The sequence below is a fragment of the Neolamprologus multifasciatus genome, chromosome 7, assembly GCF_963576455.1.
Source record: "Neolamprologus multifasciatus chromosome 7, fNeoMul1.2, whole genome shotgun sequence".
NCBI lineage: Eukaryota > Metazoa > Chordata > Actinopteri > Cichliformes > Cichlidae > Neolamprologus > Neolamprologus multifasciatus.
In genome coordinates, this window is record NC_140445.1 from 12,796,464 (window position 1) to 12,822,632 (window position 26,169).

General features: G+C 39.7%; 2 protein-coding genes across 4 annotated transcripts in view; both read right to left on the reverse strand.

The window, feature by feature from the left end:
- Positions 1–63: 63 nt before the first annotated feature.
- On the reverse strand, positions 64–15,791 carry pla2g3 (phospholipase A2 group III). The gene is made up of 7 exons (XM_085167631.1): positions 14,888–15,791; positions 6,391–6,523; positions 6,157–6,291; positions 4,454–4,800; positions 4,244–4,367; positions 3,765–3,875; positions 64–3,263 (listed from the first exon to the last, which is right to left on the reverse strand). The coding sequence occupies exons 1-7, from the start codon at positions 15,405–15,407 to the stop codon at positions 3,047–3,049; spliced, it is 1,587 nt and encodes a 528-aa protein (XP_085023757.1). The 5' UTR covers positions 15,408–15,791; the 3' UTR covers positions 64–3,046.
- A 2,530-nt stretch (positions 15,792–18,321) lies between these two features.
- rph3aa (rabphilin 3A homolog (mouse), a) overlaps positions 18,322–26,169 on the reverse strand; it is a 45,669-nt gene continuing 37,821 nt past the window's right edge. For all 3 annotated transcript variants that reach the window (XM_085167608.1, XM_085167606.1, XM_085167607.1), the window contains exons 12-16: positions 25,523–25,576; positions 23,988–24,139; positions 23,481–23,562; positions 23,283–23,379; positions 18,322–21,696 (exon numbers count right to left, since the gene is read on the reverse strand). In XM_085167608.1, the coding sequence (XP_085023734.1) occupies positions 21,563–21,696; positions 23,283–23,379; positions 23,481–23,562; positions 23,988–24,139; positions 25,523–25,576 (519 nt within the window). In that variant the 3' untranslated portion in view covers positions 18,322–21,562. The remainder of the gene's footprint in view (positions 21,697–23,282; positions 23,380–23,480; positions 23,563–23,987; positions 24,140–25,522; positions 25,577–26,169) is intronic.

The window sequence follows — 26,169 nt, forward strand, 5'->3', positions numbered from 1 at the left end:
ATAATAGTACATTCTGCAAAAAGGACAGAAATGTCTGTACTAAATATGCACTGAAGAGGGAAGAACACAGGGTGACATATAAGAGATGAGGAAGGTGCACACAGAGGGACCACATCTTATGCAAAATGTGCAATCTGAAAGATATAGGAGCCTGCAAGGTGGTGTCAGAGGAGAATGTCGCTAAACAGCATCAGATGGTTGTCTGTAGGATGCCTTTGTACATTAAGAAGCGGAAGCAAGTGAAGGCAGAGGCAAGGAGTAAGTGAAATAAGATGAAGAAAGAAGAATGTTGCACAGAGTTCAGGAAGAAGTTGAGGCATGCTCTGGGTGAAAGGAAAGAGTTACCTGATGTTACCTGTATATTAAAGATGGCCCACTAACAAAACAAATTAGCCTCTTTGACTGTGGTAATACAAACTTAAATGTCAAGAAGGTAGGTAAGGCTCTTTGTTGATACTGATTTTTGAATATTTTATGGAATTATTCATAAACTACTAACTTTTAACTACTAATACTGTACACTTCACTGTGGTGTGAAAACTACTTTAGATCAAAGCATTTATTGACCAGACATTAACAAAAAACTGAGCACTGTCTCCTAAAGGAACCACGTGACAATCCCACATTCTGAATCATCCAGAAGAAGCCCCATTTGCATATACAGTGGTCCCTCGTTTATCGCGGGAGTTACTTTCTACAAATAATCCGCGATAGGTGAAATCCACAAAGTAGCCAGCTTTATTTTTTACAATTATTACAGATGTTTTAGGGCTGTAAAGCCCCTCACTACACACTTTATACACTTTTCTCAGACAGGCATTAACATTTTCACACTTTTCTCTCTTTTTTAAACACTCTCAAAGTTCCAACCTTCGTAGAAAAAAAAAGTCCAGTATTATACAATGAAACCAAAGATCAAACCCTGTATTCAGGTCAGGTCAGGACGCAGAACACAATGCACTGTAAAAAAAAAAAAAAAAAGCATGCAAAATTGCACAAAAAAAATCCAGCGAGGTCGCAAAAGGTGACCCGTGTTATCATCATCACCTTTATTTATAAAGCACTTTAACAACCACAGCTGACACAAAGTGCTGTACATTGGAACTATATAATAAAATCACATAAGATATAAATAAAAGCCAAATAAAAGAAAAAGTAAAATACTTAATTAAATAACTAATTTAGTTACAAGAGAAACTAAGTCTCACTGAGGCCATCATTTTTATAAATGCATTTTGTTTCTTATTTGTATAGTTAAATATTACGCTCATGCTTGTGATCTGGACATATGCAGTTTATGTGAAGAGATGCCTAAATTAAAGAGTAGAAGCAGGATAATAGCCAGTCTGATTCTGTTTTTATGGCAGTAATGATGCCTACTGACAAACACCTCTGAAGCTCAACATGTGACATTTAAGATCTGGAAATCTCAAGATGTTAAATAGGTTTCATTTTATGTTTTACACTGCGCAAATAAATCTTGAAAGTTTGGCTAAACTTAAAATTAGCTAGCAGGTCTATGCAAAACAGGGAGAAACTATTTGTTTGCTTGAAGTAACTCTGACATAACTCTAACATTTACATTTTTCTTATAGATTAAGCAAACTTGTTAGTGAACACTACTCTGGGTATTGCTAGTAACTGCTTTCAGTCTTTAGCCTAAGCTGCATTCATCACTGCAGTCCTTAGCCTCACATTTACCACAGTTTTGAGAATGATATTGATTGTCTCGTTTAACTGTTAACAAAATAAATAACAATAATAATAATATATAATAATAATCTCAATTATTTTGAGAACATTAAACAAAATCTACATTGCAATCCTTCACAGCGTAGCAAAAATATAGCATTCAAGTCATAAAATTAATAGGTACAAAGAAGACAATGATAACAATATATCTTAACATTTAACAATATATCTTAACAAACTACCGTTTTTAAATCGAATTAGTTATTTTTTCTTTTTACATCTTACAACATAAAGTACATTTCAACATTTATTTCATATGTACAGCTATTTAAGTAATTTTTTCTCTTTCATGGCTTTACTTACAACATAATTTTCAGCATTCTGCAACTCATACAGTACAGTGCAAATACTTACAAATAGGCTACACATGTGCTGAAATATGAATATAAAACGCATCTACAGTATAGGGTACAGAACTGCAACCATGATTTTATTCTGTGAATACTGAGGTCAACAGTAACCTTTCTTCCAGGACAGCCAAAGCTCCTCCTTTTTAATGAGATGTGTTTTCATGGCAGATATCTCCATCTGTCATCTCAGGAAAAGCACATGTGTTACTAATCATTTTAACAATGGGTCAGCTGAATTGAGTTACTGCAGTGAGTCATTATAGTTTGCCAGTATGGATTATTACAGCTGGCTCTTGAACTTGCACACCTCAATAAAATGCTCTTCTTATTGAATGTTAGTTAGTAAAAACTATGGTGTCCTGCTAAGACCTACCAACATTTCTGTTACACTTTAGGAATAAGTTTATCTTGTCCTCAACAAGGCCATTTGTTCCTTAGGTACAACCTCCACAACATCCCATTTAGTAGACGCCATAAATACACAGTACAATATTTCATAGTAATCCAAAGTTTTCAGTATTGGATAATAAATAAAGAATTGTAACAAAAAAAAAGATGTGTATAATATTACATATATTATACACACACACACATACATTTAACATTTCCTTCTCTGTAGGTTTTACCTAAATAGTATAAAGTCAGTGGAAATAAATCTTCTAAGCTAGTATTGCTGATCTAAAAATTAATTAAATTAAATTAACATGATCTGTGCAGGCCTTAGAACATCAAACGAGAGTTGACGTTGTCCTGTTAGTCATTATTGACAGAAAGACTTGAATGTAAAGAAAAATAAAGCTTTCCATAAGAGAGACTGACTGTGAAGAAGATTCATCAGGAAATGAACAGAAAAAAATTTTGCTAATCCATATGAAAATAGATTTCATAGTGTCTTACGTATATAATATATATAATATTGAACATTAGGACGAGGTTTTTTCCCTTTAGACATTTTTTCTCTTCTTCTTCATTTGTCTGCGTCGGGTCAATCTCAGACACAGTTTGTGGAGCCTCACTTCTCTGTCTTTTCTCTTAGCTCTCCTTGGGTTTGGCCTCCTGAGGTTCAGTTGTACTGCCTGTAGATGGTGTTGCTCCTCCACTGCTACGTTGGTCCACTGATCCTGCTGAGGAAGCTCGGCTTTTACCACGACTAGTGTACAGCTGTTGAATGAAGCAGAAGAACAAATGTTTTGTGATGCTACTCAGTATTTAGTTTTAGTGTTAGAAAAATGTATATTTCATGCATTTTACTAATCATCCACTACATGGGATTATTTACATACAGAACAAGTATAAAGCTTAAGAGAATACACAGCTGAACATGAATTTTAAATCACTGTATGCAATGGAAATGTGTGTAGCATCATCTCATGATCCCTTAGATCTATCCGGAGACTATTTGGAGGACCAGTATTTCCAAATTTTTAGGCACCAAACTAAAATATGTAGCTGTATATAAAAGATTTTGAATTATAGCTCCATGTCCACAGACTGATGCATGGCCATTTTGACCATGACCATTAATGTTATGTCATAATATATCAGTCATAGTGACTGTGTACTTGATCTGACTTCTTCTGTTATACACAGTGATATAACTGTATTATATTCTTTAAAGCTAGGCCAGTTAAATACATCTACTGTATATGTTTGTATACTTACTTGCTGTCTGCCGTGCATTCCTCAAGCAGGAAGCAGGACTGAGACACATGTCCCAGAAGATGAGCTTGCATTTTGGTCAGTTGTCTCTGTTTAGCCAAAGTCTGGAATATTCTAGAAGTACAAAAAGCCCAGTCAAATGAAATGTCCGAGCACATGACAAAGGCAGAGAGCATATGAAAAGGCCACTAGAACAAAAAGAGAACTGGAGAGAGTATCTATGTTAATGGATGTTCCCTATTTTGTGTTACACTATGTATGCCTTGTTGGGAATACACAGAACAAAGCCGAGTGCGCTGTTATCTCAGTGTTTGCACATGCCCTGTAATTACTAAGTAAATTTGTGTATTTTTGATATGGTGTGACACATGCTGAAAAATTACCCCCTCTGATTATTCTAGAAAAAAAAGCAAGCAAAATTCTCCGTATGACTTCCCTTTACTGGCAATAATACAGAGAATTTACACAGTGTGTTGCCTTACCTGACAGTACAGTTGCAGTGGTAAAGTGTCTTTGGCTCCTGGTTGTAGAAGCCATATTTCTCATGCTGGGATGGGATCTTGTCCCTACACTCATCGATATCCTTATAGATACCACATGACATTGCTGTAGAGAAGTATCGGCAGAAGTGGTCAGTTACTCTGTTGTAGGAAAATCAGTGAATATACTGAGATGTGGTTAGTATCAAATACCTGTGATATCACGGCCTACTTCAGTCACAGTATGTTTTTTGGTTGGTACAATGTTCTCCAGATTTTCTCTTCTGTCAGGAACAGATCCCAAAGGTGTCTCTGTTGCATTACTGCCTGTGTATGTTGTAGCGTTAGTAAGAGGAATGATGGAGGCAAAGGGTGTAGGGACTGTGAATGCAGCAGCAGTATTGGAGGAAAGCTGTAAATCTGAAGTGCTATTCTCTAGGAGTTCTGCAGGTGTGGTAGAGTTGATCACAGAGCTGTTCATGTTTTCATCTGTTGGCTTAGATTTGTACAATATGGGTGAATGAACCTCAGCATACAGAGCCATTTTAGTCTCCTTACACCTGCAAGTGAACCCAAAGGACGAAAAAATTACAGAAATATTTAGTTTTCTTATTGTTCCCAAGTGTTGACTTGGAAGATGGATGCTTTCTCTCAGATCAAAATTAAGTTACAAATACCAGCCTGAAACCAGTCTGCACCAAAAGAGATCAAAACTATAAACTGTATAGAAAAGATGGACTTAATTCAATTCAATTTTATTTATATAGCACCAAATCACAACAACAGTCACCTCAAGGCACTTTATATTGTAAGGTAGACCCTACAATAATACATACAGAGAAAAACCCAACAATCAAATGACCCCCTATGAACAAGCACTTTGTCAACAGTGGGAAGGAAAAACTCCCTTTTAACAGGAAGAATATCCTCTGGCAGAACCAGGCTCAGGGAGGGGCGGCCATCTGCTGCGACCGGTTGGGGGGAAAGAAGGAAGACAGGATAGAAGACACTTAGCTACAGTGACTTCGCCTATTACTTAGTGAGGTATTCACTAAGTCTGAAGACTAGTGATTGAGGCCATGAACTTATCAACTAATCGTTTAAAGAGGTCATAGAGAATGAGAGACTTCACTACAAGCAGACTTCTATCCATCTATCTATCTATCTATCTATCTATCTATCTATCTATCTATCTATCTATCTGTTGCTGAAAACAAGGAGTAATGGCAAGCTTATCTAGTTTTAGTAATAATCAACACTTCATGCTTTATGTATTGATTAGCTGTATATGTAAACTATAATATTCACTAGATAATTAGTTTGGATTTAGCTACACACTCAAAAACGCTCAATTTGGCTATAGCTAAACCTATGATTAAGTTGCCTGACTAAATTGTTTGAACTAATCCATTTTTGTCATATGAAAAATTGTCTTAAAACTTGGTCTTGCATGGAAAAAAAAAGAAAATGTAGCTTGGTGTTTTGACATTGCAGGTGAGGTAAATAAGTATGGAGTTAATTTAAGTTAGCTGGTTAGTTGGCTGATAGAGTCAGGCTAGCTTTTTTTTCTTTCTGACTCAGTAAAACTGGGTCAAAAAGGTGACACCTTATCAAAGAGATTACCTTTAGTCCAGGTATATGCTTTTTTTTTCTAGATGTAAAAAGAGGCGAAAGTCTCCACTGTTTCCTGTAATTAGCTTGAGATCCAATTAGCTTTATCTCAACCAAAGTAGTGAACTACCAAAGCAATTTGTAAACCTGCTAGCAATCTAAGGGACAGATGCCTCAAACCCAGAACAAATAAAACTATAATGGCTGGATACCATGAGAGGTCAGGGAGAAATAACAATACTGGATGAATCCTAGACCTTCAAAATTACACAAAATCATTTTATTTCCATCACAGCTTTACTTACATTCCAAACCAGTTTCTCTGTGTACACTGAAGCCGATGGGAGAATGTAAAGCAGTGCATCTTCAGCAGGTTAAAGAAGGTATATCCCACTACATCAGCTATGCCGTCATTCGCCTCCACCAAACAACTTCGAAACCTTTAACATATTTGATGCCATCATTTTAAGAAAGAATCAACATCAAAGCACATGCAACAAACCAGGTGAAAAATAATCAGGAAAGGATAGGATAATTACTTGTTGTCACAGTCACAATGAGACATGGTGAAGATGTTGCTGTTGAAAATGCCAAACTCTGAGTGAAAGGACAGAATGGTGTGTCTGCACTGATCGTGCTCCCGGCAGCAACGGTCGGTCTCTGAAAACACTCCTGCAACAGGTCAAAACATATATAGAAGGTGTGGATTAAAAGACTGTAACATGATTGAAACTCTCCAAAATGTAAATGTCAGTTTACTTGTTGTGATCTTTGTTTTTTTTTCCTTTCTGTCAGTAATGTTCTTGGGTTTGTTCCCATTCCTTAAGTGTGCCACAAGTATATATATATATATATACAGTGGGGCAAAAAAGTATTTAGTCAGCCACCGATTGTGCAAGTTCCCCCACTTAAAATGATGACAGAGGTCAGTAATTTGCACCAGAGGTACACTTCAACTGTGAGAGACAGAATGTGAAAAAAAAATCCATGAATTCACATGGTAGGATTTGTAAAGAATTTATTCGTAAATCAGGGTGGAAAATAAGTATTTGGTCAATAACAAAAATACAACTCAATACTTTGTAACATAACCTTTGTTGGCAATAACAGAGGTCAAACGTTTACTATAGGTCTTTACCAGGTTTGCACACACAGTAGCTGGTATTTTGGCCCATTCCTCCATGCAGATCTTCTCAAGAGCAGTGATGTTTTGGGGCTGTCGCCGAGCAACACGGACTTTCAACTCCCGCCACAGATTTTCTATGGGGTTGAGGTCTGGAGACTGGCTAGGCCACTCCAGGACTTTCAAATGCTTCTTACGGAGCCACTCCTTTGTTGCCCGGGCGGTGTGTTTTGGATCATTGTCATGTTGGAAGACCCAGCCTCGTTTCATCTTCAAAGTTCTCACTGATGGAAGGAGGTTTTGGCTCAAAATCTCACGATACTTGGCCCCATTCATTCTGTCCTTAACACGGTTCAGTCGTCCTGTCCCCTTGGCAGAAAAACAGCCCCATAGCATGATGTTTCCACCCCCATGCTTCACAGTAGGTATGGTGTTCTTGGGATGCAACTCAGTATTCTTCTTCCTCCAAACACGACGAGTTGAGTTTATACCAAAAAGTTCTACTTTGGTTTCATCTGACCACATGACATTCTCCCAATCCTCTGCTGTATCATCCATGTGCTCTCTGGCAAACTTCAGACGGGCCTGGACATGCACTGGCTTCAGCAGCGGAACACGTCTGGCACTGCGGGATTTGATTCCCTGCCGTTGTAGTGTGTTACTGATGGTGACCTTTGTTACTTTGGTCCCAGCTCTCTGCAGGTCATTCACCAGGTCCCCCCGTGTGGTTCTGGGATCTTTGCTCACCGTTCTCATGATCATTTTGACCCCACGGGATGAGATCTTGCGTGGAGCCCCAGATCGAGGGAGATTATCAGTGGTCTTGTATGTCTTCCATTTTCTGATGATTGCTCCCACAGTTGATTTTTTCACACCAAGCTGCTTGCCTATTGTAGATTCACTCTTCCCAGTCTGGTGCAGGTCTACAATTCTTTTCCTGGTGTCCTTCGAAAGCTCTTTGGTCTTGGCCATGGCGGAGTTTGGAGTCTGACTGGTTGAGGCTGTGGACAGGTGTCTTTTATACAGATGATCAGGTCAAACAGGTGCCATTCATACAGGTAACGAGTGGGGGACAGAAAAGCTTCTTACAGAAGACGTTACAGGTCTGTGAGAGCCAGGGATTTTCCTTGTTTGAGGTGACCAAATACTTATTTTCCACCCTGATTTACGAATAAATTCTTTACAAATCCTACCATGTGAATTCATGGATTTTTTTTTCACATTCTGTCTCTCACAGTTGAAGTGTACCTCTGGTGCAAATTACTGACCTCTGTCATCATTTTAAGTGGGGGAACTTGCACAATCGGTGGCTGACTAAATACTTTTTTGCCCCACTGTATATATATATATATATATATATATATATATATATATATATATATATATATATATATATATATAAGTGGGCTACTGGAACAAGAAGGCATCGGTGGGCAAGAGATGAAAACAGGGCGTTGTTGGAATGCTACTACGCAAGTAACCCCGGCGGAAGGGGCTACATGAATAGGATGAGGGACCTATGGATTCTTCGATACCCAACATCCACAATGACGGCGAAACAACTAGTAGCTCAGTGTTCCAACATTCGAAAGAAGGGGCTGCTCTCACAGCTAGAGATTGACGAGGTACAACATAAATGCTACGGCAAGGAGGAGTCAGGACGCCAGGTCAGGGGGGAGATATCATCACCCCCACCCGAGATTGGGTACATAGCCCCAAGTGCGACAGGAGAAGGATCATTGAGTGCGAGAGGAACTGACCTGAAAGATAGGATCATGGCCAAGCTTGAAACCTGGACCCCCCGTAGCCGGTTACCAAGATTACGTGAAGTACCCTCAGAAGGTCTGCTAGATGATGTTAATGCAGCACTACGGACGATACCTACAGCCACGATTACCGACACTAACAAGCTGATCTACAATACGGCAGCAGTGATCAGTGAGATGCTTGGCTACAAGTTGAACAGCCACAAGGGGCAGTACCCTCCATGGAGAAGGAGGCTAGAGGGCAAGATCAAAGTAGCACGGAGGGAGGTGAGCCAACTAACGGAGTTGCAGAAAGGTGCGACAAAGAAGGTGCATAAGAAATACAGCAAGCTGTCCATACCTGAGGCCTTGGAAACTGCCAAGCAAAGACTCACAGCCTTGGCCAGCCGCTTGAGGAGGTACACCAGAGAGATAGAAGGCAGGAGAATAAACCAGCTGTTCTCCACAGAACCAGCAAAGGTGTACTCTCAGTGGCAAGGGAACAATAATAAGAGAACAGCACCACCAAGGCTGGAGACGGAGCAATACTGGAAGAGCATATGGGAGAAGGACGCAACCCATAACGGCAATGCTCAGTGGCTAGTGGATCTGAGGGCAGACCATAGCGACCTCCCTGAACAGGGTCCAGTAACCATCACAGTGGCAGATATCCAAGAAAGGGTCTCCAGTATGAAGAGTTGGACAGCACCAGGGCCCGACATGGTTCACGCCTACTGGCTGAAGAAGCTGACTGCACTCCACGAGCGTCTGGCAGCACAAATGAACCAGCTGCTAGTTGATGAGAGACACCCGGAATGGCTAACCGAAGGTCGGACGGTCCTGATCCCCAAGGACCCCAAGAAGGGACCAGTCCCCTCCAACTACCGACCAATAACCTGCCTCAGTACTACATGGAAGCTCCTGTCAGGCATCATATCGGCTAAGATGAACAGGCACATGGGTCAATACATGAGCGGGACACAGAAAGGAATTGGCAAGAATACCAGAGGCGCAAAACACCAGCTACTGGTAGACAGAACAGTCAGCCGAGACTGCAAGACCAGACTAACCAACCTGTGCACTGCCTGGATTGATTACAAGAAGGCCTATGGCTCAATGCCCCACAGCTGGATACTGGAATGCCTAGAATTGTACAAGATCAATGGGACCGTAAGAGCCTTCATCAGGAACTCAATGGGGATGTGGCGTACAACACTAGAGGCCAACTCCAAGCCCATAGCACAAGTCACCATCAAGTGCGGGATCTACCAGGGAGATGCTCTGTCCCCACTGCTGTTCTGCATAGGCCTGAACCCCCTCAGTGAGATCATTAACAAGACTGGCTACGGATACCGACTACGGAACGGAGCAGTTGTCAGCCACCTCCTGTACATGGATGACATCAAGTTGTATGCCAAGAGTGAACGAGACATCGATTCACTGATCCACACTACCAGGCTATACAGCAATGACATTGGAATGTCGTTCGGGCTGGAGAAGTGTAGTCGGATGGTAACAAAGAGAGGGAAGGTAGTCAGAACTGAGGGGATTGAACTACCAGAAGGCAACATTGCAGACATAGAGGACAGTTACAAGTACCTGGGGATCCCGCAGGCGAATGGGAACCATGAAGAGGCCGCTAGGAAAGCTGCAACCACCAAGTACCTGCAGAGGGTCAGGCAAGTCCTGAGGAGTCAGTTGAACGGTAAGAACAAGATCCGGGCCATCAACACGTACGCCCTGCCCGTGATCAGGTACCCTGCTGGGGTAATAGGCTGGCCAAAGGAGGAGATAGAAGCCACTGACATAAAGACAAGAAAGCTCCTTACCATGCATGGAGGGTTTCACCCCAAGTCCAGCACCCTGAGGCTGTACGCTAAGCGGAAGGAAGGGGGCCGGGGACTGGTGAGTGTCAGCACCACAGTCCAGGATGAGACAACGAACATCCAAGAATACATCACGAAGATGGCCCCAACTGACAGCGTGCTCAGTGAATACCTCAGGCAGCAGAAACCCAAGAATGAGGAGGAAGGCGAGGAACCATCATGGAAGGACAGGCCTCTGCACGGTATGTACCACCGGCAGATAGAGGAGGTGGCTGATATCCAGAAATCCTACCAGTGGCTGGACAAAGCTGGACTGAAAGATAGCACAGAGGCACTAATCATGGCAGCACAAGAACAAGCTCTGAGTACAAGATCCATAGAGGCTGGGGTCTATCACACCAGGCAAGACCCCAGGTGCAGGCTGTGTAAAGATGCCCCAGAGACAATCCAGCACATAACAGCAGGGTGCAAGATGCTAGCAGGCAAGGCATACATGGAACGCCATAACCAAGTGGCCGGCATAGTGTACAGGAACATCTGTGCCGAGTATAACCTGGAAGTCCCGAGGTCAAAATGGGAAATGCCCCCAAGGGTGGTGGAGAATGACCGAGCTAAGACCCTGTGGGACTTCCAGATACAGACGGACAAAATGGTGGTGGCTAACCAACCGGACATAGTGGTGGTAGACAAACAGAAGAAGACGGCCGTAGTGATCGATGTAGCGGTTCCGAATGACAGCAATATCAGAAAGAAGGAACACGAGAAGCTGGAGAAATACCAAGGGCTCAGAGAAGAGCTCGAGAGGATGTGGAGGGTGAAGGTAACGGTGGTCCCCGTGGTAATCGGAGCACTAGGTGCGGTGACTCCCAAGCTAGGCGAGTGGCTCCAGCAGATCCCGGGAATAACATCGGAGATCTCTGTCCAGAAGAGCGCAGTCCTGGGAACAGCTAAGATACTGCGCAGGACCCTCAAGCTCCCAGGCCTCTGGTAGAGGACCCGAGCGTGAAGGATAAAACCGCCCGCAGGGGCGTGCTGGGTGTTGTTTATATATAGATAGATAGATAGATAGATCGATAGATCGATAGATCGATAGATAGATAGAAATAAAATATAACATTTACATATATTATTTACCCAAAAACCTGAATAAGGTTTATTGCATTGTTAAGGAAGTGCAGATTTATCTTTTTGTTTGCTGAGAAAAACTGAAACTTCAAACAGGTAAAAATATATGTATAATAAAATCAACTTTTTAAATGCTTCTTCAGAAAATTATTGAACTTCATTCAAATTAAAGATAGTCTAAATGGTCATTTTAGTGACTAAAATTAGCAGACAAAAGGGCTAACAGAGGTGAACTTTAGCAGAAAGCTATTAGCAATGACATACCTGTCAAAGCAGCCATATCCTGGAATATCAAGGGGAGAATTATTCCCCCATAGAAATTTTTGTAACGGGCTGTAAACATACTTTTTAATGCAGGGATGTTTTGCTTTTTTAGTATGGGAATCTACTCTCTATTTAAAGAAGAGGGCTTTTGAAGAAGGAGCAACTGTACACTGTTCCAAAAAATAGTAATGTCAAAGTATCTTACTGTATATTTTACAGTTTTGTACTGTCTTTCTAGGATATCATTAAATTTACATAAGTAGACTGTGATCTTACATGTCAAAGGTAAAATAACGTAACAGCTCTGTAAATATAGTAAAACACAATTTACTTGTTTTTTAAATATATTTTTTTGTACATATGCATATTTAGATTGTAAAAATACATCCAGAAATGTATCATAATTTCACGAATATTTGTCTGTTATGTGAGAGAATGATCTGTTAAATTCAAATGTAATACTATGGAAAAATATATAAAATGATCGAAAATTAATGAGAATAATCAATAATTAAAGGAGTATTTGAATTATAATTTTGCTGAAAATTTCACGTCACCTAGGTCGAACACCTAGGTGACGTGTTGGGGGAACAGCTAGTTCTCTCCCATCATGCCTTCGGACATGTGCTGCTTAGATGTTCTTGTTTTATTGTTTATGGTTACGTTACTTTTAACTGTTGTCTTGAATGTTGTGTTTATGCCGTGGTGCAGAGTCACTGACAGTTGTTGTTTTGTAGAGGGAGTGCTGTACCATGAGTGACTTCTGTTGTGCTGTTGTTGAACATTGAGGCACATCGTAGCACCAGCAAGTGTTTTAATAAAGAACTCCCCCTACCAGCTTGGGGTTGGTTGACAAGCTCAATCTCTCTCTGTGAGCTTCTTTGTTAAGATTCCTTAGCATGCCACAGTATAAAACATTGCACGGCCACGCTGTGCTAATTATAAATTTTGAACAAGAAATGTAGAGTTAGGAATTGCAATTAATATAAATCTCAGAACAGAAATAGGCCTCTGCACCTGGGGTGAGGGTGTGGCCATGAAAACAACGTGACATGCCATTGGATGTTGGGACACATAATAACATGACGCTAAGCATCGGCCAATGAATGTAAACTAACAACAACCAGGTCGCGGGTATGGCTGCGACTGTAGGAAAAAATCCTAATATGAAGGTATTTTACTGCATTTTACAGTAATGTTCTGTTCTTCTAGAATATCAATAAAGTTACGTAAATAGACTTTGACTTCACATTTCAAATGTAAATTAACGGTAAATCACTGTAATGTAATGAAACATAATTTTCATGATTATTAAATGTATCTGTCTGTACATATGCATATTTAGATTGTTAAAATACATTCACAAATGTATCATGATTTCACAAATATCTGTCCGTTATTTGAAAGATCGAACTGTTGAATTCAAATGTAATGCTATGGAAAAGTATATAACATGATCCCTATAAGCTTGTGTTACATCACATAAGTATTGTTATCATTGCTAGTTAGGGCCATCGTGGCTCAAGAGTTGGCAGTTCGCCTTGTGATCAGAAGGTTGCCGGTTCGAGCCCCAGCTCGAACGCTTTCCGTCGTTGTGTCCGTGGTCAAGACACTTCACCTACTGGCGATGGCCGGAGGGTGCGATATGGCAGCCTCGCCTCTGTCAGTCTGTCCCAGGGCGTGCAATCCATTATTATTTAAACCAACTGTTAACTGTATATTTCTGTACATTTACGTATTATGATTCATATTGCCACATTCATTGACCTTGTTTATAGGTAATTTCATTGTTTGATCACGTTAAAATGTTCCTAATAAAATGTCTTAAAGCACTTGGAAAAGGCAGAATCCCATGTAAAATTAGCGCAACAAACTCTATTTTCATTACTGAAAATTACCGTATTTTTATGGGACAGTTATTTTCTGTTATTTTACGGTCGTATTTTGGCGCCCCAGCTGCCGGAATATTACCGTTTTTTTAAGATGTTTTTTTTTCCTATTTATAGATGATTTCATTGTTTAATCACATTAACGTGTTCCTAATTTAATGTTTAGCGGCACTTGAAAAAGGCGAGATCCCGTGTCAAATTAGCGCAACTACTTGTATTTTCATTACTGAAAATAACCATATTTTTATGGGGAGTTATTTTCTGTCATTTCACGGTCGTATTTTGGCGCCCCAGCTGCCGGAATATTACCGTTGTTTTAGGATGTTTTTTTTAACAGTGTAGTTTTTGGCACTTGTGCATAAGCCTCACTTTTCAGCTCCAGAGAGTACAGCTGTGATATTACACAGAAGAGAGAACACCCACTACTTTTTCTGTCTATATCTATATGTACTGCATGCCATCCATCTATTTCAGTTTTTCCTTATCTGCTTCATGGATAAAATATCTACCCTAGACCCATTGTGAGACAAATTTTTAATTTTGGCATTTATAAATGAAATTAGCTACACTTTATGTAGAGACACAGTTTAAAAGATTAACACTAAACACAAGGATTTAGCAAGCAAGAAAGGCAGAGGTCAGTTAGTTGAATTATGGGAAATATATGTCCCTAGGCTGTTTCTGGAGTTTGGGAGAGAAGGGGCTAACATAGTTCACTGTCTGCGGCTTTCATTTTGCTCATTGTAAGTCTGTCTCTTGCATGTGTAATAACTTTGTGGAATTGCTAAACTTGTTTCATCAACTCATTAACACAGAGTATTTTTTAACCCCATATCACTGGTTTCCAACTTTTGAAAGAAATTAAAAATATGTACTTATGCACCATAGCAAGTTGTGCCCAACAGATCAATCAGAATTGAAAGAAAAAATTCAGAAGAAAAATTAAACATAGTTTTGTTTTTTTTATCCTTTAAATGTTAGAGCAAACTTTAGTATTAAGGCTCCAAAGGTGGGAAGCACTCCCTGTACATAAGTTCAAAAACGGAGTTCATGGATCCACATACCCAGATTTGAATATGAGGGTGCCTTGTTGCCAGAGCCGCACCAGAGAGTCCCGGGTACAATAAAACCGCGCTTTACACGCTTATGTATGCTGACCTCTGACCTCTCATCTTGACCTTGAACAAGAACACTCCTCACCGACCTCTTTCCTGTGGGTTCCCCGAGAGACGCCAGGGAGACGCACTGCCCTTCTGTCTCTAACACGGAGTCCAAATGGACATTTTCATTCGGATGCTCTGAAAAGCCCCGCGCGCGCTCCCGGCACAGAGACAAATAGTTCTGGGTCACCGCTGTGTCGTCGCTCCAAGTGCAGCCAAGCAGAGCGCGCTCTCCGGACCAGGCGGTGTGGTACAGCCGCAGAGATGGAGGGGTCTGCTGCGGGTCGCTACGGAGAAAACTGTAGTGCATTTCTCCGTTAGCAGAAACTTTAGTCCACGTGCAGAGAACCGAGGCTGCTGCTGCGGTGCAGCTCAGGAGTGATGATGTGCAGATGAGAGTAACAAGTGGAGCGATGCGCATCATGGTGGCGGCGGGTCGAGGAGGAAAGCAGCTGAAGGAAACAGGCTGGGAGACGGTTTCACTTCAGTATTGTTGTTTCACGCTCTGAGGACTTACGGACAGATCGACAGACTCCGGGTCGATTTTAAATGAGAAGAGGAGGAGGAGGGTGGTAGAGGAGGAGGAGGGTGCTCGGGTGATCCGGTGGTACTAAAATAAACACAATATCCAAACCACCCATGTGACCTGTTAGCATAGCCAAACACTTTACTCCCGCCCCCACACAGCCACGCAAGGACACACACACACACACACACACACACACTCTATCTGTCCCACATCACAGACAGTGACCATGATACACACTATTGACAACACCCACCAAACCCACCCAGACGCATACCCACAGGCAGCACGCTGCTACCAATCTACAAATGTATCTTTAAAAGTGATAGACATTCCCCAAATACACATTCTGACAACCTTATCAGTGTTTACTGACTGACAGATGGAAATCTCTTGGAACTCCTGGGAGATTTGCTTTTATATTCAGTCCTTTCTCACTTTCTCCAACCTATGTCAAGACAGAAACTTTTAAACCATAATCCAAAAGCCTGCTTGCTTTTGGATTATGGACCTTTTACTACTATTTCTCAATCTTTTTTTTTTTTTTAATTGACCTAAAGTGAAGCACTGCCCTCTTATGATCTCTAATCACAGGTTATGTCATTAGTGTTAGGTACACTAGGCTGGTGCCAGATTCTGTTGTGCTTTTAATCCTTTATGGGATAAATTCAACAAGCTGTTAGAAATATTCCTCAAAGATTTTGCTCCATGTTGACAGGAGCTGTCAATTACACATCCATGATGTAACTCTAGTTCAACCACATCCCAAAGGGGCTCTGTTGGTTTGAGATGTAGTGACAGTGGGGACCATCTGAATACAGTGAACTCATTGTCAAGAAACCAGTGTCAGAAGATTTGAGCTTTGTAATGCGGAGCATTATCTGGCTGGAAGCAACTATCAGAAGATGTATGGTTATGAAGGTCCCCAACAACACTGAGTAGTTAGGCTGAGAAGTTTAAATGGTACTCAGTTTATACTAAGGGGTCCAAAGCATGACAAGAAAAAAACTCTTTTGATAATTTGATGCAAACTGTAGCCTCAGATTCCTGTTCTTAGTTGGCAGAAGCGTCACCTAGTGTGGTCTTCTGCTGCTGTAGCCCTTCTGATTCAAGGTTGAATGTGCTACGCATTCAGAGATACTCTTCTATATACTTTGGCTGTAATGACTGGTTATTTCAGTTACTGCTGCCTCTTTCTCAGCTTGAAGCAGCCCGTCCATTCTTCTCTGTCCGCTGGCATCAACAAAGTGAGAACTGCTGTTCAGTGGATATTTTGGGAGAAATGGTTGAATAGGAAAACCCCAATAGAACAGGATCTGAAATATTCAGAGCTGCCTGTCTGGCACAGACCAACAAGCATGCTTTGTTCAAAATCACTGAAATCACCTATTCTGATGCTCAGTTATAACTTCAGCAGTCTTGACCATGTCTACATGCAAAATGCACTGAGTTTCTTCCATGGGATCTGCAGGTTACATATTTGTGTTAATGAGGAGTTAAGCAGCTGTACCTAATGATGTGGCCAGTAACTGTATTGCAGTGAGCAGCTCAACCAGGCAGACTGTTCTCTTCAAGTGTGCCTAAAATAGTATTTGAGTGTTGACATATAATCTGTAATCTTATATAATCCGTGGACCCAGAAACATCCTCACCTACAGAAGAGACTTGAACTAAAAAAAAAATGAAAGACCACAGATGGTGTTTTGTGTCCATTTGACCTTTTTTTTCCACTCCGCTTGTCTCGTTCCAGGGTCATTTTGTCTTTTTTAGCAGCTTTTATTTTATTTTTCAATGACTGCCACTCTCTGTAGTCCTTTTGCATCTTGTTTTTGCAAGCTTGCACACTTATGCTACATTGCTCTCTTTCTTATGATTTTTTTTGTTCTTTTTTGTGGTTGTTTTGTTTGTAGTCATTGAGTCTCCCCTTGGGATTTGTGTCTTTTTAACCTCTCATTATAGTAGGTTTCCTCTATTTTATTGTCATTTCACCTCTCTTTTGGTGATTTTGTTTTTGTTTGGATTTTGTTTGGGATTTGTGTCTTTTTAACCTCTCATTATAGTAGGTTTCCTCTATTTTATTGTAATTTCACCTCTCTTTTGGTGATTTTGTTTACTGTTGTGGTCATCTTTTATCTCTTTTCTCTTTTTCTGTTCTCTGTTTGCTTCTTTTATTACCAGGTCATTTGTCTTTATCCCTTCTTGTGATTTTTGTGTCATTTTGTGTCACTTAGTAGCCATTTTGCATTTTTATAGCCATTTTATTACATCATTATTGTCTCTCGTGTGTTGCTCCTGTGGTTGTTTTGCTTATCTTTATATATTAATTTAGTCTCCTTATCATTTTGTTGTAATGGTCTGTAATGTGTTTGTCTGTTGACATTTTTTGCTCTTGGTTTTTGTGTTTGCATTTTTTTTTCTAGAGTCAGTAAAGTGTTCATTGCCATTATATAGTTTGATGCAGACCTTTGCAGAGTTTCACGGCTTAATTCTACACAGCCTTTTGCTCTGTCTGAAGGTCTTGGAGTTGAAATGTAAATATTGGAGTTCTTGCCAGGCCTATCTTTTCAGCAGTGGTAGAACCTTTCTGATAACATCAAAAGTGAGATCATAGCTCGTAGATCATTCAAGATCAGACTTTTTTAGAGTGTAATGAGTCTATAAACTTTCCCCCAGTTGGACAGAAGAAGTTTTATCAGGAGAAGTCAAAGTTCACAAATTTTTCAGCTGCGTGTCTGTCTGAGCTGATTGGTTTGAACCTCACCTGATTCAGACAAAGTTTATGCCATGTCATACACAACAAATGCCGAGCAAGTTTCATCAGGTCTTTATTTATTAGCCATGTGTTGCTACAGACATGCACCAATATCAGTACAGACAGGACAATGTTGAATACGTAACTGAAAACAACCTGCAAATGTATATAAGATATACCTGTGGAGCAATATTTCATCATGTTCCAAAAACAGAACTTCCGGTGACCAGATATTCCACTTTATGTGAGACTGGACATAAAGTGGAACCCTTACTTAAGCCCTTAACTCCCTCCTCCTATATATTCATATATTTAGACAATGTCACACATTTAATTAGTTCTATTAGTTCTTGTTTACCAAACTCATCTCCTAAAAGTCTCACAAAAAATAAAACAAGAAAAATGATCAATAATAGATTTGCCAGTATATATGGATGAACACCTTTTCAACTCCAAAGATGAATACCAGACAGAACAGTGTTGTCCGTTTAAATATTCTGAACAACTGAACATGTGGTATAACCCTTAGTAATTCTTTGGGTTCAAATTCACACATGCCACATTGTGCCTTTTCCCCACATTTAGTTTCCTAGGATCTGGTCAACCTAACAGCCACTGCATAATTAAACTTGTTTTTGAAATAATCATTATTATAATTTCATGCAGAAACATTTTAGGTTGTTGAATACTCCCCACATGCATGGAAGAAGGTGATGTAGCGACCATGAAGATATGGAAAACAGTATGTTATCTGCATGTCACATTAACAGCAAAACAAATGATTGTTCACTGCAGTGCCTAACGTAATATTTAACAGATGCATAAAGCAGAATAAATAAGTACTACAACACATGAAAATAAAAACATAACACCCATACCCAAACAATATGGAAAATCAGATGATAACACATGACCTTAGGTGACATGGATACTAGGGGTGCAACGATACTCGTATCGATATCGAACCGTTCGATACAGTGCTTTCGGTTCGGTACGCATATGTATCGAACGATACAACATTTTTAATTTATTTTATCAACTTTCCTTCTGACGGTGCTGTCTGTGTTGAGCGCTCAGTGGATCTGCGCTCGACAGTGCAGCCTAGGCGGAGTAGTCGAACACAGATTCACTGAGCGCAGGGCAAGCTAGCGAGACAGAAGCTAGGCTAGTTGCAACATGGCAAATTGAACCTCCCCCACCCTCATTCAGATCTGGCGTTTGGAACTATTTTGGTTTTCATGTGATGTATGACCCTGAAGGTAAGCCTGTCATGGACAAAAGTAAAACAGTATGTTGGATGTGCCAGCAATGCTCAATTGGTGGGAACTAGTGTGTTAGCGCAGTTAGCTCGTTAATGTGTTGACGTCTTCCAGCCCCACTCATGAGGTGATCCGCGGTAGCTCGTTAACGGAGATTTGCCGTGTTGTGACGTTAATGTCATTTCAGATTTACGCTGACAGCACTAGTGGGAACACAACCAATATGACTGCACATTTACTCCGACATCATCCTAGTGCAAAGACAAGTGGAAGCAGAGAAAAACAACAAGCAGCATGCTACAAACTTTACCCGAGTCATTTAGACAGCCGTTAGCACACGATTCTCCTTATGGGGACCTGATATGTTTAATATGCTGCTGAGAATATAGCCCAGAAGAAGCGTATAGTATAGCTTTTATTTTGGAAAGAGACATTTCTCCATAATAAACTCTCTTTTCCAAAGATGAGTGATTCCTCAATCAGATACAGGGCTCGCAAAATCGCTAGCCCGACGGGGCTTTTTTCCAGTCGGGCTACCAAAATCTATCTCTGCCCTGCCCGTCGGCCTATCCTAGGAAGGAAAAATATATGTCAATGCTTTTGCATTCTTTTGGAAATGTAGCTGGGTAATTATGTCATTGGCATCGGCCACTGTCAATATGTGACATACTGAAATCGCGTTTGAATTTGCGCTTGTTTTTTGCTTTCACTTTGCAATCGCGTGAACTGTGTATAGAGAGCGACAGTACTGATTGGTGAGTGATGATAATTTGCGCACCAATTCCTCTGACATCGTCTTATCAATCGTTAGCTTACTATGCAAACATGACAAGTGAAATCTCCCGCAGCTTAAACATGTGAGAGGTTGATCGCGCAGAGAATCGCTGAGCGTTATGTTAGTGCGTGTGTAAAAGCAGCAGGATATATATTTTAGTTCTGCTGAGCCAAATAAGACAGGTCAGCGTGAAGAAGTGACAGCCAAAGAAAAGCTTACCACAAAACGGAAAGGTTATGACAAATCAGACTATAAGGAAAAAAGAAAGTGCAGCTTTATGGTTTCATGGACAAAAGAATTTCTGTGGCTGCAATATGACGAGCTAAATAACCAGGGCTGCACATAAGTGGTCCGCAGGTGCGCATTCGCTGTCAAAATAAAAACCCGCACAAGATAAGAAGTTGCAACGCGTGTTTGCGTACATAAGATTTTCAGGAGGACAGACATTTGTTTAGAACTCTTAAAGATGTCGAAGAAGCTCCTTTAAGCAGTTACTGTGATGTTCCTCCACCTCCAAAGAAATGTCAGAAGGAGTCCGAACCACAAAAGAAGCGCGTATTCTCTGAAAAGTGGTTGCAGGAGGTGAGCTGGCTTCAAACAAATGATGAACGCACAGAGATGTGGTGCAGAATGTGCCGTGAAAATTTAATAAATGACAAATTAATAAAAAGGCATGAACATTTTTTTTGTATCGAAAAAATATCGAACCGTGACACCAAAGTATCGAACCGAACCGAACCGTGAATTTTGTGTATCGTTGCACCCCTAATGGATACATATCAATATCAGTACGTGTAAGTTCTGTAGATACTCTTTTTGGTCATTTGTAGACCAAAATAAAATCAATCAATCAGTCAAAACACAGAGAAAATGGGTGAGAGACAGAAAACTGGAAATACCCCTTTCTAGGTCTGAGTAGAGGCGCACTTCATTACAACATGCCGACTTGATGACGAAAATAAAGGGCTGTTATCTTGTCCATAAAACACAATAATCAGTTCAAACCTTACTGCATGTCAGAAGATTTGTTTATAGTCTGATACAGTTTATGATATGACAAACTCCTTTTGACAAAAAGCATAAAGGTCAACATCCATGTTGGTCACAAAAAACAATAGTGCTTAAAATGAAGCTTTCATATAGCATTTTGCAGCAAACTACATTGAAAGCAAGAGTACATTATTTGTCTACCTGCACTCATGGAAGACAATATTTTACAGAGAGATATGGAGAAAAAAATACAGAGAAGAGTTGAAGGTTTCAACTTTCAATCCTCAAATTGAGTGGTGTTGTCATTTAGAAGAACATGCCAACGCTCAATCTTCTTGTCTTTATTCTTGAGGCATTCATACCAGTGCTTCAAACACTCTCCTTTAGCCTGGATGCCTAACTGACAGCCACCTAAAGGTAGAAAGGAAACCATTATAAAAGATGAATATTTGTCTATTTCATTATGTACAAGCTTATTTCTAAATTTATAATACTTGCAATGGCAGCATGTTCACATCTGAGGGTTCCTAAAACAAGGCAGATCTATAGCTGTGGGCTATGCTTTAGAATTGTGTAGTGGTCAAACTGTGCTAAGATCAGTCAATGGTTTTCTGATAATTGGCCAACTTCTATATAAATTGCCTGGACAGAAAAATGAAAATCTTTGTGACACTAATAAGTCTAATAATGCACAACATTAGGAGCTTACAGAATTGACTGCATGTAAAAGACAGACACAGATACATGGTCTTATAAGTGAAACCTATGCAAGAAGGGCTTCAAATCTTTGTCTTTGAACTCGCCAGCAAGGGGGTTCTCTGGTAGGAATAAAAGTGATGGTTATATATGTCTGTGGGCAAACAATTCTCAGCAGTTCCAAGTGAGTTCATGGCTTTTAATACTGGTTTCAAGTCATACTAACTACAACATTAAGTTCTTTTTATAGTTTATGGTACTTATTAGAGTCAGAAAAGAGGATAAACCAGAGCATTTTTATTAGCTAACATCCTGCGATTGACTAGTCATTAGAACACTCAGATCCACCCCTCACTTTCAACATCCAAAACACCATGGTGATGGCAGTTACAACAGCCAGATTGTGGCTTCATGACTGGACTTAACTAACAAATACATGATACAACAGTGGCTACATCAATACAGTAGTGTAACAAGTGTGTGCCCCCTTCCTGATTTCCTAATGTTTTTCATATTTGTTGCACTAACATGTTTTATATCATCAAACAAATTTTAATATTAGCCAATGATGTCCCGAGTAAATACAAAATGCAGTTTTTAAATGATGATTTCATTGATTAAGGGAGAAAGGATATCAGAATCTCCCTGGTCCTGTGTGAAAAAAGTAATTGCCCTTCTTCTTAAATCATGAATTAATGTGATTAACTACATGTTTTAGAAAGTTGAGCTCAATTTCACTGTTCACTGCTGTCTACCAAAACATCCTGAAGGAGAATGTCCAGCCATCTGTTCAAGCTGAAGGGCACTTGAGTTCTGCAGCAGGACAAATGATCCGAGACACAATAGTAAGTCCACCTCTGAATGGCTTAAGACAAACTAAATTAAGACTTTGGAGTGGCCTAGGCAAAGTCCTGATCTGAACCCGATTGAGATGCTGTGGCATGACCTTAAAAAGCTCGTTTATGCTTGAAAACTCTCCAGTGCGACTGAATTACAACAAGTCTGCAAAGATGAGTGGCCCAAAATTTCTCTGATTGGTAGTTATCGCTAACGCTTGATTGCAGTTGTTGCTGCTAAGGGTGGCCCAAGCAGTTATTAGGTTTAGGGCACAATCACTTTTTTATTCAGGGCCATGTAAGTTTGGATTTTTTCCCTCTCAATAATAAACACCTTCATTTAGAGACTGCCTTTTGTGTCTAAATTTGTTTGATGATCTTAAACATTTAAGTGTGACAAACATACAAAAAATCAGGAAGTGGACAAACATCAATAAGGATATGTGATCAAAGTTATTAACTTACCAATAAAATCATTGGATTTCCCCATGTCATAGTCCCAGACTGAGATGTCAAGTGTTTTCTTGGCTAGCTCACCATGCTTAATTTCATAACTGAACTCCTATAACATAGTGACAGAAGAAAGTTTATTACAAAACTGTGAGTGAAATCTGGATGGGCAGAAAATGGCAAAATCCGCAGAAAACAACAGAAAAGACTCACCTCATTAAACTCTGGGTTAAGTGTCTTCTTTTTGATCTGTGTCTTGTTTTTAGCTTTCTTTCCCATGTCTGGCTTGAGACATCTATCAAAGAGGACAGAACAACAAAGGTAAAATGCCATCCCTTGGGAATGAAGTTCAAGATTTCTGGGAATGTTTATTTGCTTTGTTGAGCTCACTGACTTTGCTCGAAAATTTAACATCTATTTAAATGTTAACAAAGCACATTTCAACAGTTAAGTCAGATTAGCAGTGATAATCATAATCAGAAGTCTATTTTGAGTTTATTGCATATTTTTAACTTTGACGGGTCTAGGCTAGTTAACTTAAGAAACTGTCACTCCAGCTTCATATTTACTGAGGAGGCAAGATGTATTACTGATACTTTTGTCCAATTCTTAGCAAAGCTAAGCAAAAAACAAACAAATGAAAAAAGGATTTCCCCACTGTCATAGAGAGTTTATCTATGTAGTGACATTAGTGCAGATACAGCTGGAAAAAACACATACACTTTGACAAACGGGTCAGAGTATCCATTGGAGTCCATGGCAGCCAGGTGAGCACATCGGACCACACCTACTATCAAATGACTGTGCTGGCTGTTGTACATCAATGATATCAAGATACGGCCCCTCTCCTCTGAGTTTTCAACTTCTTTCAGCTGTGAACACATATGCGTAAGTGACATGTACCAAATAACTTTAACATAAATAAATGAAAACTATTTCAACAAATTTGTCTTTGTAGTAAACACACTAACATATGTCACTGGGATAAATCTCTACCCAAAAGTTCACCATGGAGTTCCACAGGGTTCTGTCCTAGGACCTATGTTTTACTCCGCGATGGCTGGAGAATTTGCATCTGTCTGAGATGTAACTAGAAGTACAAATGAGGATAAAACTATGAACCCCCTTATGAAATTTTCTTTTTAAAGTAAGTTCTGTTAAATAAGTTCCTCCACATTTGATGGTCTTCAGCATAGATCTTGGTCTTCGGGCACCCCACAGATTTTACACAAATCTTCACATATTATTTTTTCCTCGTGATTCCTTCCACCTTGACAAGATTCTCTGTTCCAGGCGCATTGAAGCATCCCCACAGTATAATACTCTTAGTGTACTCCTAGTGTGTTTCACAATGTGGATAGTTGTCTTTGGGTTGTGTGCCACTTCCTTGTTTCACTAAACATAAGCAGTGCCACTGTGATCAAAGAGCTCTATTTTCAGCTCATCTCACAAAAGGATGCATGCAGTATCCAGCATCCATAATGTTTCTTGCTTTGTTTATTTTTTTATATAGTGCCAATATGCATTGAAGTTTTTCTCTTACTGAACTTTTTTTTTTCTTCCTCATAGTTTTTGCCTGGATAGTGATGCAACCACTTTCATGCCTTATTTGAAAGACAATAAACCACAATTTGAGTATCTACTGAGGCAAAGTGTCCTGTTCCTAAAATCACATAGTAAGATATCTGTATAAATTACTGAAACTCATCAGACCAGTTTTATGTAAGATAACATGAGACAAAAGGATTACTGGGACAGATAAAAGTGAGATCTACCATGGCTGTTAAATGAATATAACTGATGACAGAAAAAGTAAAAAAAAAAAAAAAAAAAAAAAAGATCAGTAACATCTGTCTGATATAATTAACATAGTATGTGATCAGGTCATTGTCTGACACAAAGGCAGTGCACAGCAGTGGTTAGTAAGCAGTGGTAATACTGGGCTTCACCATAAGAGCTGAAGCCTGGGAATCTGAAGAAACTACTTTAGGCTACAGTGTATATATACATACATCCTTCAGAAAAACCTGAAACCTGAAAATAAGCAAATGCAAGATACATCAAATAAAAGAACAGAAGTAACATCAGTATAAAAGGAACAGTGGCCTTAAGTATATTACCTGATTTTTTATTTGAAATTGTGTAATGTTATATATTTTACATTTACACAAATGTAGCTTATATGTTTTAATTTCTATTTTTTAAATACGTATATTAACTCATGCACAGTGGTGAGATCTATGTGAAGGTCTTACATCATCCTCATAAAGAGCCATGCCACGGATGGATCCTCCTACAGCCTTCTTCACCTGTACAGAGAGCAAACCATCATCATTGTCATCATCATCCTCGTCATGACTGAAGCTAGAGCCTTTATCATTAGTTTGATAAACTAACTAATGATAGTTAGTTTATAGTTTGTGTGTATAGAAGTAAAATAGGAAATGTCACTGTTCAAGGACTACTTCAGCATTTCTTAGTATAAAAACGAAAACCCAGGTAAACAGCTATTTAAGCACGGTTAAAGATCAGTAAGTAACATGTTGCATCCCATTTCCACAGACCATACAAAACTTAAGGTGTCAAGCAGAATCCAGTCATACTGTAGAAAATGCTTTCCTGTTTCCAGTATTTATGAGAAGTTTTTTCCCGGCTCTAACTTTTCAAACAATTCGTCAAAGACTTTCACTTCTACAATGTATGGCCTGCAAACTATATGGACAAAGTATTGGGGTACCTCATAATCTTTAAATTCAGGTTTTGTCAGTGTGCATGCCACAGGGTAATAAAACTGGACACCAAGCTATGCATACTTTTTTCCATATACACTATTAAGTGTATATGTATGCATAAAGTACAAAATAATACATTTTATCTCTTCAAGTGTCTAGCCATTTGTGAT

What these genes read in the sequence shown, in the direction of transcription:
- pla2g3 (XM_085167631.1), bottom strand. Translation starts at nt 15,407, where the DNA reads ATGATGCGCATCGCTCCACTTGTTACTCTCATCTGCACATCATCACTC. An exon ending in AGTAGGCCGTGATATCACAG is followed by an intron (nt 4,368 to 4,453) that starts GTATTTGATACT and finishes ACTTCTCTACAG; the next exon opens with CAATGTCATGTGGTATCTAT. An exon ending in GAATGCACGGCAGACAGCAA is followed by an intron (nt 3,264 to 3,764) that starts GTAAGTATACAA and finishes TTCATTCAACAG; the next exon opens with CTGTACACTAGTCGTGGTAA.